Source organism: Chenopodium quinoa, unplaced genomic scaffold (genome assembly GCF_001683475.1).
Source record: "Chenopodium quinoa cultivar QQ74 unplaced genomic scaffold, ASM168347v1, whole genome shotgun sequence".
NCBI lineage: Eukaryota > Viridiplantae > Streptophyta > Magnoliopsida > Caryophyllales > Amaranthaceae > Chenopodium > Chenopodium quinoa.
Genome location: NW_018742733.1, coordinates 1,972,276 through 1,985,982, shown reverse-complemented (window position 1 = coordinate 1,985,982; position 13,707 = coordinate 1,972,276). Strand labels below are relative to the sequence as shown.

The 13,707-nt window shown below is 36.1% G+C and overlaps 1 protein-coding gene across 1 annotated transcript; it reads left to right on the top strand.

Moving 5' to 3' along the window:
• The first annotated feature begins 1,089 nt into the window (after window positions 1-1,089).
• LOC110723783 lies at window positions 1,090-12,160 on the top strand. The gene is made up of 13 exons (XM_021903156.1): window positions 1,090-1,437; window positions 7,264-7,886; window positions 7,966-8,199; window positions 8,306-8,554; window positions 8,635-8,985; window positions 9,086-9,352; window positions 9,825-10,156; window positions 10,249-10,449; window positions 10,563-10,673; window positions 10,776-10,851; window positions 10,939-11,037; window positions 11,128-11,272; window positions 11,384-12,160. The coding sequence occupies exons 2-12, from the start codon at window positions 7,266-7,268 to the stop codon at window positions 11,218-11,220; spliced, it is 2,634 nt and encodes an 877-aa protein (XP_021758848.1). The 5' UTR covers window positions 1,090-1,437; window positions 7,264-7,265; the 3' UTR covers window positions 11,221-11,272; window positions 11,384-12,160.
• Window positions 12,161-13,707: the final 1,547 nt, after the last annotated feature.

Here is a 13,707-nt window from a genome sequence, read left to right as displayed (position 1 = left end):
AATTATCTACGTAGTCTTTGACTCTTTCAAGTATAACTTTTTTTTTTAAGGAAAAAACTGCTTTTTTTTTTATTAAATTAAAACTGCTGTTTTAAATTAAAAAAATAATAATAATAACTACTATCTTAAATCATACATATATATCTTAGGAATAAAGATAAACTAATTCAAAACAAAAACATTGATGATCATGGAATAAAGATAAACATGGATCAAGTAAAACATGATTAATATTTAAATTTTATTATCAAATAAAATATTAATTCGAATTCAAAAAAAAAAAATACCGTAATTAAAAAAAATATATTAATTCGAATTAAAAAAAAATATTAATTCGATTTTTTTTTAAAGAAATAATAATAAAATTACCATAATTCAAATTACATTACTAATTTTATCACCAATTCAAAATTAATTTACGGATGACAATTCGAAATTAAAAAAAAAAACAAATTACAATCATAATTCGAAATTTAAATTCAAAAAAAAAAAAAACCATAGTCGCGTGCTATATGCGACTCCACCACGGCATAGTCGCATATAACATGCGATTATACCGTGGTACAGTCGAATATAGCATGCGACTACACCATGGTAGAGTCGCGTGCTATATGCGACTGTACCGTGGTATAGTCGCACGCTATATGTGACTGTACAGTGGTGGAGTCGCATATAGCACGCGACTATGCGATTTTATGCGAAAATAAAAAAAAATTACCGACGAATTGGCCGGCGTTTTCCCCGCGTTTCCCGGCAAACGAACCCCCTTCCCACGCCGCGATTCCATTGTCGTCAGCCCCTTCCTTTTTCCGGTTGATTTGGTATGATAAGTGGTTGATTTGGTGTAATAGATAGTGAGAAATTGAATGATTCCGGCGACCTTTGGGTGGTGGTGGTGATGGTGTGTACGGTGATGGTGATTCCGGTGACGGGTGGTGGTGGTGATGGTGGTGGAAAGAGTATAATTGGTGAGAAAAATTGAATAATGTCAAACATAAAATTTATAAGGGTAGATGAGTCATTTAATACCGCGCCCTAATTAATTGTGGCATTTAGTAACACCCTTTAAAAATGGTAAGAGTTAAAGTAGTCAACAATACAGAGTACACAAGATCGAATAGCCCAAAGTTTAGGGTGGGAGACTTCAGTCTTTCTCTCTCCTCAGTTCTTCCCCAACAATAGCTTCTTCAATTACATGTCAATTACAATCAACAAAGCTTCAGATCATCCCATTTCTTATCAGCTGAATTCGTTGATTAGTACTTTTCTGGGCATCTCCAACAACCCCAAGAAGCCCCAACACCATGATTTACTGCAGCAATTAGCGGGATCCATTAATGGTGGTAGCAGAGCCAATTTTTTGGGGTTCTGGTTTAATGCTCTCAAAGTACTTCCATTTATGCTCGTGATTTCTCGGTAGCTGACAGTTTTTTCTGGGTAATTGCTTCCTTATTTTAATTTCTTATAATTTTATGATTTGTTAATTGATAGATTAATGCATTGATTGTAAAATTTGGGTTTGAATTTCATATTTGATTGATTATTATATGCTTAATTTGATACTGAAAGATTTAGGATTCCCTACTACTTTGATGACCTAGGGTCCTGTTAAATTGAAATTCTTAATGAATTGTTAGTTACTGGGTTGTTGCTGTTCTATAAGTAATAATGTACCGGGGACATTTTGCAATTATGTCCATTTCTGAACATTTTAGTATTACTGTAGCAGTTGAAACTTAAAAGGGTGCATTTTTCGAGCATTCTATGAACTTGGACTTGAGAAACCATTTCAATGGGTGTGTGTACAAGTGTTAGAATCGGATAATTTATGGAAAAATTTCAATGCTTTTAATCAAAATTGAGATGTTGAAACTATCCATACCTATGTATGAGTGTCAGGGTCCGGCATGGGTACTTTTGAAAATGATGGGTCATGTATATAACTAACTAATAATCGCTTTGTGTTTGTGTTGCTACTTGCTATGTATTGAAATGTGTGTTAATGGCTCTGGTGAAATACTGATTTAGGCTTTGAAGAGGATTTCAATTAGTGCCTTAGTGGTGCTTTTGATCAGGATTTTACTTCCTTCGTTTCGTTCTAGATGCATTATTTATAAAAACACGGACTTTTAGGCCCTTTTTGGTTGAAGGAATTTGGATGGAAAAGAAAAGAAAGGAAATTGTTTTAATCAAATTCCCATGTTTGGTTGAATAAATGACATAAAAATCTAAAGGAAAGGAAGGGAAGTGGGAGGAAAGTCTCTTAACAAAATTTTGGCTTTCCTTTCCTCCCAAAATCGGAGGAAAGAGAAAAATAAAAGTAATTTCCTTTCTCTTCCCTTTATTTCCTATTCATCAACCAAATATTGGAAAATAAAATCACCTTCCTTTCCCTTCCCGTCCTTTCTCTTCTTTTCCTTTACTAATATTGAACCAAACAAAGCCTTAAGAAGTCTTTGGAGATGAGAGAAATAGAGATTAGAGAGACAGAAAATAGAGGACCCATTTGCTACTTGAGAGAGATGGAGAATTTATTAACTAAAAAGAAAATTGTGCATCTAATTTGAAACTTCCTTATTTAGAAAGTGATGCATCTAACACGCAATGGAGTAAGTATAATATACAACAACAAAATTTTAGTCACAAAATGATTTGGGGTTGGCTGACATGAATTGTCATAAGGAACCGTTCGGCAAAGATAAAAGGACACAAAGTATTACATTTTGCATATACTAGCTGTTTTTTGTGATAGATAAATTAACGATACAGACTGCTTAGTCTTGACTCTTGTTTCTATTATCAATGGCCTTTGATTCTTCCAAGTTCATGAATTATTTTCAGAGCCTCATGTAGTAGGAACTTATGGACTGTCCATCAGAGATCAGTCAGTCCTCTGGTTTTTATAGTTAAACCCAACAGTGGAGTAACCTTTTGCTATTCGAAGTATCAACTATTGAACAAATGTTTGATTAGAAGAACTTGCTTCCTCCTTGTTTTTTCTTTTGAGAAATAACCAGTAATTTGAAGTCGGAATCTCGAGCAATTTCTATGCTGCAGCTTACCTGATTTGATTGACAGTAGTATTTATCTGCTGCATTATGAGGGAGCCAACAGTTCCTTTGGTGCTGAATTCAACAAGAACTTCTGTGGCCATTTCTGTTTTGTATTTAGTGTTTGTGATGATATTTATGAACCAAACTCCCCTTTAGTCTTAACCTAGTGTGATTTGCATTGATTGATAGACTCCCCTCAGCAACAAATTCTGGTGCTTTGAAAAAACTCTCTACTTGGAAGGCTAGATCAATGGAAAAATTTCGTATGAGCTCCCTCAATACCAAAACCTAAAATTCTTCACCTCCGGGCTTCTGTGATTGCACTGAAATCACCCGATACTGGTGACTGGAAACTAGTTCCTAACGGTGCTTCCTGTCATCACCATTCTCTCCTCTTTATTTTGCTTCTACTCCAGCTAGGTGTTCTACCTGAAACCACCATACTGCACTACTACCCACCACTTCCCACAACCTTTTTGATCCTGCAAATCACACCCCTATTTTGTAGGTAGGTTTTGTTTTTCTTCTTCTAAGTTCATTCTTTAGAGCAATAATTAGTAAGTTATATTTTGAATTAAATTTTTTGTGGGCATTTTGGGGTATATACTGTTTTAGTCCTAGCAAATACTGTTATTGAAATGTGATAGGCCGTCGTCGAGCCTACCAAAGATAAAGTCTTATCTTGGTCTCACTAGCTAATAGCAAGGGTAAGAAAGGGTCGAACCCAAGAGAGACGTTGAATCAACCACCGAGATACTAACGTTTAAATAAGCTAAATGAAGTCGAAATTGGTTTGGTTTTATGTAACATGTAATAATTCAATTCAACTAATACTAAGGGGTGATTAACAATATTTAGAGGATTCTAGGGCTCGAGATACACCACTCAACTTCGTCACAAATCACAAATAACATGTAGCAACAATGGTAAATTAAGGGGATAAAATAGGGGAACTCATCTAAAGCACCCAACTACTCTCTTAAGCTAGAGGGATTACTCGAATCATGAATACAACCTACTCTCGTGGTTACAAAGCATAAAACAAGTATTAAACCATAATCATGATGACAAAAACATTCCCTTCACTGGAAATTCCTATTCTCATGGCATTTCAAGTCAATTAAGCATAAGGGAGCTAACTCAAGTTCATCTCTCGATCCTTCGTTGAGAAAACTTAGATAATAGTTCTAGCAATGGCCATATACAAGAACTAAGCAATTAAACCACTTAAGCTCAACTAATTAACACCCAACAATTACCAAATTAACACATGCAACAAGTAATTAGTGAATTAGTGACTACATTGAGGGTTTTACCCAAACCCTAGAAAATTAGACTGTTCACAATCCATGGAGATTAAAGCAATTAAGGATTTCAAGTAACTCATGAACTAGATTTAACTAAAGATTAAGCTAAATAACAATCTAAGCATACAAGGATTAAGCAAGATAATTAACAATCAAAGCAATTAAAATGGAAGAGAAGAGTGAGAAAAAGTTACCAGAAGCTTCAACTTGAATAACAATGGTGGAACTTGTCTTCTACAATGATTGAGATTGAAATTTCTAAGCTATTAATTAAAATCTAACTAATGATTTGAGAATATTTATGTTTCTACAATTACAAACTAAGAGGAAGCACTAAAAACTTGGATGTCGTACAAATGAACTCAAGGGGTTATGTATAAAGACCCCCAAATAAAAAAGACGGAGAAAACAAGAGTCGGACGCGGCTACAGGTCTCCGTGCTGAGGCAGGCACGGACGTGCAGACAAATCTGCACGGACGTGCTGAGGTAGGCACGGACGTGCCAAATGTGGCACGGACGTGCATGCCTTGAACTTAAGGATCAGTTTTGAAACTGATTCGAGCTGGGCAAATTGCACGGACGTGCTAGAATCGGCACGGACGTGCTGAGTATCTTGCACGGACGTGTCTAATTCTGCACGGACGTGCAGGATCTGGAAAATGCAAACTTCCCGGTTGGTCCGTGCAAACTTCCTGGTACGTGCAAACTTCCTGGTTCGTGCAGGCTCTCTTAGGCCCTTTTCTTCACTTTTTCTTCGGTTTTGCTCCATTGTCTCGGCTTCTAACCTCGGTTTATCATCCATATGCTTCAAATGGTCGTCTTTGGACCTAAAAACTCAACAAAAACACTAACAACCCGTGAAGCAAGGGATACATAAAAATTGAACGAAAGTAGAGTAGAAGTGAACTAAAATGCCAATATATCAAGTAGACAAGGTTCAAAATAACTTTAAAATCATATCAAATAACAAGTTATCAAAATGTTGTATAATGACTACTATAAATTTTAACCTTTTAAATAATTAGAGTATATTTTTAGCGGTGTACACAAAGTGTATTGACAATCTCAATTGAGCAGTGGCGGATTCAGGATTTTGGTGAGTCACCATCAATAACTGATCACTTGTTTCAATCCAAAAATTATATATATGTATATGTAAAAAATATATTTCACCAAAATGATTTCAATCCAAAAATAGGGACATAAAAACCCATACTACAATAGTACTTAAAAATTCAATCTTACAAGTCGAAAGTACGTACTCTAAATAAATAACATGTTACAAACAAATAGTACTATAAAATCATTACATTAAATTAACTTTATTGTACAAGAATTATTAAAAAATTATACGGAGTACACAAAAAATAAAATAGTGAGATAACTTAAGAGACCTGTTATTAAATATAACAGGTCTCTTTAATGAAAAAAAAAGCAGCGCAACAAATATTCATATACAATGTCAGCAGAAAAAGATAACAGGTCTCTTTGTTATTTAAAAAATCTGACAGTGTTAGGCAGCAATAGCAGCAAAGAGACCGCCTATCTATAATAGGAGGTCTCTTTGATATTTTTTTTTAAAAAAAATTCATTTTTTTTTTGCTGGTGAGTCACGTGACTCATCATGCACCTACATAGTTCCGCCCCTGCAATTGAGTGTGTGTGTTTTTTTTTTTCTTTTTGGGTATTTAGGAATAATTAATATTAGCTTTTGTCATATAATTTTCAATCTATATTACTTAAACTCTTCATTTCACATTTTCACCTCACATACTCGTGTTGACACTCAGGCATGGGTATGAGCGTATGAGACTTGGACACTTCACTTTTAGTTCAAAATCATGAAATATTTTTCACAATATAGCCGAGTCGGATGCTTGGACACGTACCCGTGTCAGACATGGGTACTCGAATCCAAGTAACATAGATTTCAATCATGTTTAATATCATCCCAATGTATGTGTTTGATTTTTTTTTTTTTAAATTTTTTTAATGTTTTGTTTAAATTACATGACTTGTGTGCTTGCTAAAAAGATGTTTAATTTAATAAGCTCTAATTTGATGTTTTGAAATGCAACTATAAGCTCCATAATTTAGTAGTATTAGTACCATCTAATATGTAATGTTGCATTAGAAGTATAATGCTAATTTGGCAAGCTTTATCTATTTACTTACGTTATTGCATTCTATTACAAGTTAATGTATTGTAGTTTCATTGGAATTTTATTTTAAACCGATATAATTTTGGAGTTTATTGGTTTATAGGTTTTTGCGCTTTTGATATTGAGATATTCTCTCTTACCCTTCTTTCTTCCTCCATATCCCTTTTTAATAGTTCCTAACTTCCTTTAATGTATTGATGCACTTGTAATTTTTTTTTTAACCTTTGCTATTAACAATTCTTTATATGCAATGTCCTTATAATTATTGAATGACAAATATGACTAGTGAAGAGTGAAAAATCTGAATATATAGCTGATTGATGATTGGGATACTGGTACAAATTTTGAAGTACATAAACTTTATCAAATGCATCATCATTATCATAACCTGAAGTACCTTTTTAAGACTTAATAGTTCGTGTTTTGGTATCATTATTGAACTTATCCCTTCTAGGAGGTGAAGGTATGCCTTTATATGAAGGAATATCACATGCTGTTGATTCTATATGTTGACAAGCAATTACCTATATCTTATACTGAGAAAGTTAAATGATGACATAAAGTATGGATACCATTACTAGTGCAGTTAGACGTACAAAGATGGTTTAGGTAAGAGAAATAAGAAGCTTTTGGAAGCTTGCATCCCAGAATTGAAATTTGTCGATTTGGTAAAATTAGTCACCTGGCTCCACATATGCTTGAATGCTGAGCTTATTTATGTGTCTCTCTTTTTCTGTCAGAAATGGATCGTTCTTGGATGTATGGTAAACGCAACACGCGTGAATTTTTGGACGGGGTTAAGGAGTTTTGTAGACGTGCTAAAGAGCACCAAAAGAGTAGTGGAGAGGATGAAATTTATTGCCCTTGTCGTGACTGCTTTACTGTAAAGAAATTTAGTGATATAAAAATCATAGAAGAACATTTGATTCGTCGTGGGTTTAGGCAAGCGTACCATGTGTGGCTTTGGCATGGTGAAAAACTAGTTTCTGGGGAAACTTCTAGTGTACATGATATTCAGCAGGAGGAGAGTGATGAATCTGATGAGAGTGAACGCGAGAGCTGTGAGAGTGATGTAGGGGATGAAGACAATGATGACGAGGAAGATTACATGGATGAGATGATGGATGGGGTAGGGGATCGTTTAAATGAACGAGGCAACAGACGAAGTAGGGGTCCGACGAAAGAGGTTCAAGTCAAAGAGCCTATGTTTCTTGAGTATGATGATCTTGGTCAGCCAGCGGGTGATTGGGAGCACGTTTATGCGAGACATCTTGGTAGCTGTGCTAAAAAAATTAACATTAATGTCAAGCAGTATCGATTAGTACCTGAAGCCGACAAGCAAACATTATGGAATAAGACAAAGGTTAGAATTGGATATAACCTAATTTATGTAATGTAGTCGATGTTGGTTATTAACATCAGTTAGTTTTCTGATTACACAGGCTTTGTTCCACATTGAAGATGGTCCAACAAAGGAAAAGGAAAAGTTGTTTCATTCTGGAGTGGCCAGCCGATTCAGAGGTTTTAAGACAAGGTTAGTGAGTCGTTGGATCACTAAGACAACGAAGCCTCCAGAAAAGAGTGCACACTTAATGCCCTGGGAAATTTACAAGGGAATCATCACAAAAGTGGACTGGGAAAAGTTTGAAGGAGATCGTACCACTGATGAGGCAAAGGTGATTGTAATATCAAAGGATATAATAAAGAAAGATGTTAGTTAATATTGACGCACAATATGTAATCAAAATATCAATAATGCTTATTTATTTTCTAATCTAATAGGCTATTAGTGAGAAGGCAAGGAAGAACGCAAAACAGAACAAGCACTATCATCACTTAGGGTCGAAGAGTTACAGGAGGAGCAAAGAACAGTGGATCAAGGATGGAAGATACCCTACTGATACTGATGGATCATCATCTTGTAGAGTAGCTAAACGAGGCTTGGAATGGCTATTGGCAAGACAAGTGCCTGGTGAAGGAGGAACTTGGGTTATCACAAACGATGAAACACGGAAAGTTGCCAAAAAATATGTTGGTATTGTTGAATGAGAAATTTGTTGCTGTAAATTGACGATATCTAATGTATATAAATGTGTCCTAATTGCCAATAGGAGGAGTATATGCAACAACAGGCCAAAGGGACTTTTATTCCACAGCGGAATGTGGATGCCCTGTGCATGGCTCTTGGGAAAAAAGATCATTCTGGCCGTGTTTATGGATTAGGGGGACTTAATGTTGGCCATCGCAAGGCCTTTGGCAAGCCAGACCCAAGGGTCTCTGAATTGAACCAAAGGCAATCATTGGAGGAAATGAAGGAGAAAATCAAAGCTTCCTTGATGGAGGAATTTGAACAAAAGCTGAAAGATCAAGTGGAAATCCAGGTGAAGCAAGCACTGGCCTCCATGATGCCACAAAAATTGCCCCAAGCCACCAGTTCCAATCTATCACCACCTATGTTGACGGTAAATACTTACTCAGTCGACAATTTAAAAAAAATTCCATTTATACTCAAAAAACACAATATAGTATCTTGCATTAAGCTATTGAACTCTTGATGTATAGGCTTCGAAAACATGTCGTCTTGCTGTGTGGGATGCCTACTCTGGGAACAAAATTGTTGTAGCAGGTGGTACGGCATATCCCTATGGTGATGGGCCAATGTGCAATCAATCGATCATGCCTGCCCACATGAAGGTATGTATCAATGATCCTTACAGTGATTTTGTCGATGTTGACCTCCCGGTACCTGTGGAAGGTGTCACTAAGATTGGTGAAGCTCGAGACAATTTTGTGCAATGGCCCGCAGCCTTAGTGTTGTTTGAAGATGAGGTGAGGACTGATATTGGACTCAAACTTATTTTAGTTTTCCTACCTGGCGTAGTTTGAGGTCTTTTTGTATTATTCTCCAAGTCATATTTTTGACTCAGATTATAAATAGATGTACATTGACTCAGATTATAAATAGATGTACATACATTGACTCAGATTGGAAAACTTGATCCTAATTGACCCAATATAGATCAAACAAAAGAGTGCATATTTTTGCTTTAATTCCACCTAAAGCTGTCCTAATTTGTTCTAAAAAGGCTATAGGCCTTGATTCACTCAAAATGAAAGTGGAACCTTGTTATCCCAAAATATAACCCATTTTCTATTTATGGTTCTGTAATATTACCTAAATTAGCAACGTTCGGTGTTTCAAACTATTTTGTCCAAATTGGCCCTATATAGTCCCTACTTGAATTATAATAGAATTTTGTGAGCTAATATGACTCTATTGACGATTGAAAAATGATGTTAGGAGGCCATCCCAGAAGAAAGGTATGAAGGAAACAGCAATGAAAAGGTTGACAGCAGTGATCTTCAATCAGGAGAGTCAGCAACCAATGTCAAAGGGTCATCACAACAAGTTGGGGAAGACATGGTTGCTTCCAATGGTGAGAAAAGTAAGCTGTTGCAAGTGCAACTTGTCATGGCGAGTCAACCGGAGCGGTATGATGTCACAACGGTTCTGTTGGATGCAAAAGTGTTCCACTTAGAAAAGGACACTGAAACTCTTATCACAGCGGAGGACATCAACCTGTTACTCAGAGGGGCAAGGCTGAGCATTTCCGTTGTTCAGGTCTTCATGATGTAAAATTTTTTACCCTCTTGATCCTTTGAATCTGAATGATTTAACGAAAGCTGTGCATTTATCATACATTTGACACAACTTTGATACACAGGTTTCTAATTGATAGATACATCTCTTCTTTTGATTCGTCACATATTGGGTTTCTTTGTCCCCAAACAATCGCTGCATCTAATGTCCGTCACCAGACTCACCACCATCAAGTCACTGCAGATTACATAAGGGATGTTTTCTTATCCAGTAGGGATAGGGGTGATGCTGGATACCAACTCATACTGGCTCCATATTATGAAGAGTATTTATGAACTCCAAACTTATCTATAATTATGTTTAATTGTTTGTAGTAGAGTATGAATTTTTCATTAATTATGGTAACTTAACAGTTAACATGTCTTGTAATTCATACAGGGAGCACTGGATACTCATTGTGATTAACCTTACATGCGGCAAAGTCTTCAAGTTCGATTCCTCCAAGGCTAAAAAGGGGAAATCTTTGACCATAAAAGACTGTTTAGATATGTAAGAAGAAAATTTGTGCACCATAAATTTTGACTAAGAAAGTTTTTTTGTGTGATGTAAAAGCATTAATAATCTCATGTTTGTGTGTGTATGCATGTGCAGGGCTTACAATGTCTATAAGGGTAAGGGTAAGGGTAGAAAGGGGCGCAACTCTAAACTGAAATGGTTTTCTATAAAGGTATATGATGTTAGTTAATATGTATTGTTAATCTCTAATAACTAGATACGTGTATCTTGACATTTTATGAATATCTTTCTTATATAGTGTGCTCAACAAACTGGTGATACTGAGAGTGGCTTTTATGTCATGAAATTTATGCATGAGATAGTCACATTATATGGTGATTGTCAAAATATGGATAAGGTATGCATCATTTAAGAATTATTGTGGCTTTAAGTTGCAGTAAATTAAGTTTTATTTTAACTTGTGTGGTCTAATTCATGGTCGTCAAAGGAGTATCAAAGACGAGATGAGCCCTACACTGATGAGGAAATCAATGAGGTTCGAGAGCAATGGGCGATCTTTTTTGGAGACAAGTATTTGTGAAAAACCTACTTAATTGACAACCTTGACGACTTTTTGTAAATATAATCTCAAGGTTATATGCATTAATTAACTTCTTATATATGCTCTACTATGTTATTTATATATTATAAACTATATATACTGCGTATATGTGATGTTAATGATGGTTTTGTGTGGCATACAGGGTGATATCGTGTTGATTTGTTGCTGGCGGTATTTTGAGAATAGGTCTTGGTGGAGTTTAATTTCGTGTGATTAAAGGTTTTTCTAGATTTTAAATATTTGGTGGATCAAGTACAGGAACTTTGCTGAACTTCCCCTTAAATGTAGAGTTAGTGGTGGTGCTCGAGACTTTTGGGGTTATGGTGGTTTTTCAGGGCTAGCTCCCGGTGGTGGAGGAGGAGGGAGGTCTTGGTGGCATTTCAATTTTTTAGAAAATCAGGTAGGATCGATTTTCTGTAGCATAACCCTATGGCCTGCAACAAGTAAGCTCATCAACTAGCAAAAAACCAGACCTTTTGCTATAGCATTTAGGCATTACATCCTCTTCGGCCAAAAAATCATGGACTTGTTGCTGCCACTTGTGCAGCTGGACGAGCCTGCAATTTTCATATTAATGCTCGGTGCAATTGATGTTATTTCTACTGGTGGTACACTGTACACAGCTACCTCTGACCTCAATTGTGCTCTGCTGTAGTTGTTGAGAAACAATACTCATATCATCATATGTATGGAATTATGGGTATTTAAAACATATTTTTTATCAACAATTTGTTTGGTTCTATCATATATTCATATGTATTGCTGTGTACAATCATATGTGAGTTGTTTGCTTTGATCTCTTAGGCACAGGCTAAAGTACAATGTAATATGCTTCATCTTGTTAAACCAGCTACAAGGCTTCAGATATTTCAAGTAAAAGCTGTTATATGCAGAAATGCCCACAACTGCATATGCGCAATTTGGTTCTTGGATATTTTTATTACATCAGTTGATATGCTTTTGTTATGGAAACTTTGTTGCATAGAACAAATTCATTGTTATGTTAAAGCCACAACATCAATGAAAGTATGCTATCCTTTAGGGTATGGTAGGTCCGTGGGCAATCAGGAGGGCGGGATACATGGATATAGTTTATAGTTTATGAGAGTTTACAGTTAAATACAGACCCTCTGCAGAGATTCCCTACAGAGTCCACACCACTGAAGCTTGTAGCTACATGCATTAGATGTTGAAGACGAATAGGAGAGTGAGAGCAAATGGTTATTGTTTGACTTGATGCTAAAACAGATGATTAACCCGGATTTAATTATTTGACTAATCATCTGTGCTTCTGGGTGAAACGGGATGAGCTCATATGTGGGGATAAGAGACCAAAGATCTGTCATGAGACTTGATATTGATACTAGAGGACTTGTAAATGAGTTATTTGAATTACAAATGTGTATGCTGTCTTTTCAAGCTGACTTTATGTCATTGGTAATTCTGATATGTAGTTCCCCCTCCTCCCCCCCCCCCCTCCCCCCCACCTATTTTTTTTACGAACTTCCTTTGTTGATATGTAGTTCAAAATGATAGTAGTGGTTGGGTGAAATTTTGTGTCGGGTAAGGATTTTATACCCCTGTCAGAGTGTCGAATGACTGATAACAGCTGGGTTTGTTTTGAATGCTTATAATTGATAGGCTGGTACATTAAGGTTGATGCTTGTAGTGAGCCTTTGGTGATGTACAGAAGAATGATTATATTTTAGTTTAAAGTCATATTCTGTGCTTGTGGTTGCTGTAGGGATAGAGAAGTAACAGGATATTGAAACTATTATGAGATAAGTGAAAGACGGAAAGTTTGGGATTAAGGTCTGATATATGCATGGTCACTACTTGTATTGGAGTTGTTAGAATGACTGAGAAAACTGATGAAGCGCTTAGAATTCTTAAAAGAATTGATGACTGAGAAATTGAGCTGCTGTGAAGACAAGGATTATCTTTTGTAAAGAAACCTTGGGGAGTTGGAGTTGAATGAGAATTAATGGATAAGCTGCTGACACTGGTTGTTACCTTCACCATTCTAAGAATTGAAGCCTTTGATCAGTTAGACGTCGTGGGGGTAAGAAGGGATCTTGCCAGATATTCGTACATACAACTGATTGGCAGCCTTGAGGAAATAGGTTGGAGGTAGCACCAAATTTTATTGGAAAGCAAGATAAATAATTGGGGATGAAGATTATAGATGTCAAAACAATTGCGTTTTTTATAGTATTCTGATTGATGATTTAACCAATATTGTGATCCAGATACTGTTTGACAGGATGTTTATAGAAGTCCAATGATCCCTGAATCATTTCCTATCCTTGTTGACTGTCTAATGACTAATGGTCATGCCGTTGGTTGGGATCGTTTTCAGGAATTGAAATTGCAGGACCTTATGATCACTGGCTTGGGAGATCTGGGAATCGAGATGCACTCACTCTATAAGGTGAGCTGCAGAGAAGGTTTCCCTTGATCTCATGA

What these genes read in the sequence shown, in the direction of transcription:
- LOC110723783 (XM_021903156.1), top strand. Translation starts at nt 7,266, where the DNA reads ATGGATCGTTCTTGGATGTATGGTAAACGCAACACGCGTGAATTTTTG. An exon ending in TATCACCACCTATGTTGACG is followed by an intron (nt 8,986 to 9,085) that starts GTAAATACTTAC and finishes CTTGATGTATAG; the next exon opens with GCTTCGAAAACATGTCGTCT. An exon ending in ATTGTCAAAATATGGATAAG is followed by an intron (nt 11,038 to 11,127) that starts GTATGCATCATT and finishes TGGTCGTCAAAG; the next exon opens with GAGTATCAAAGACGAGATGA.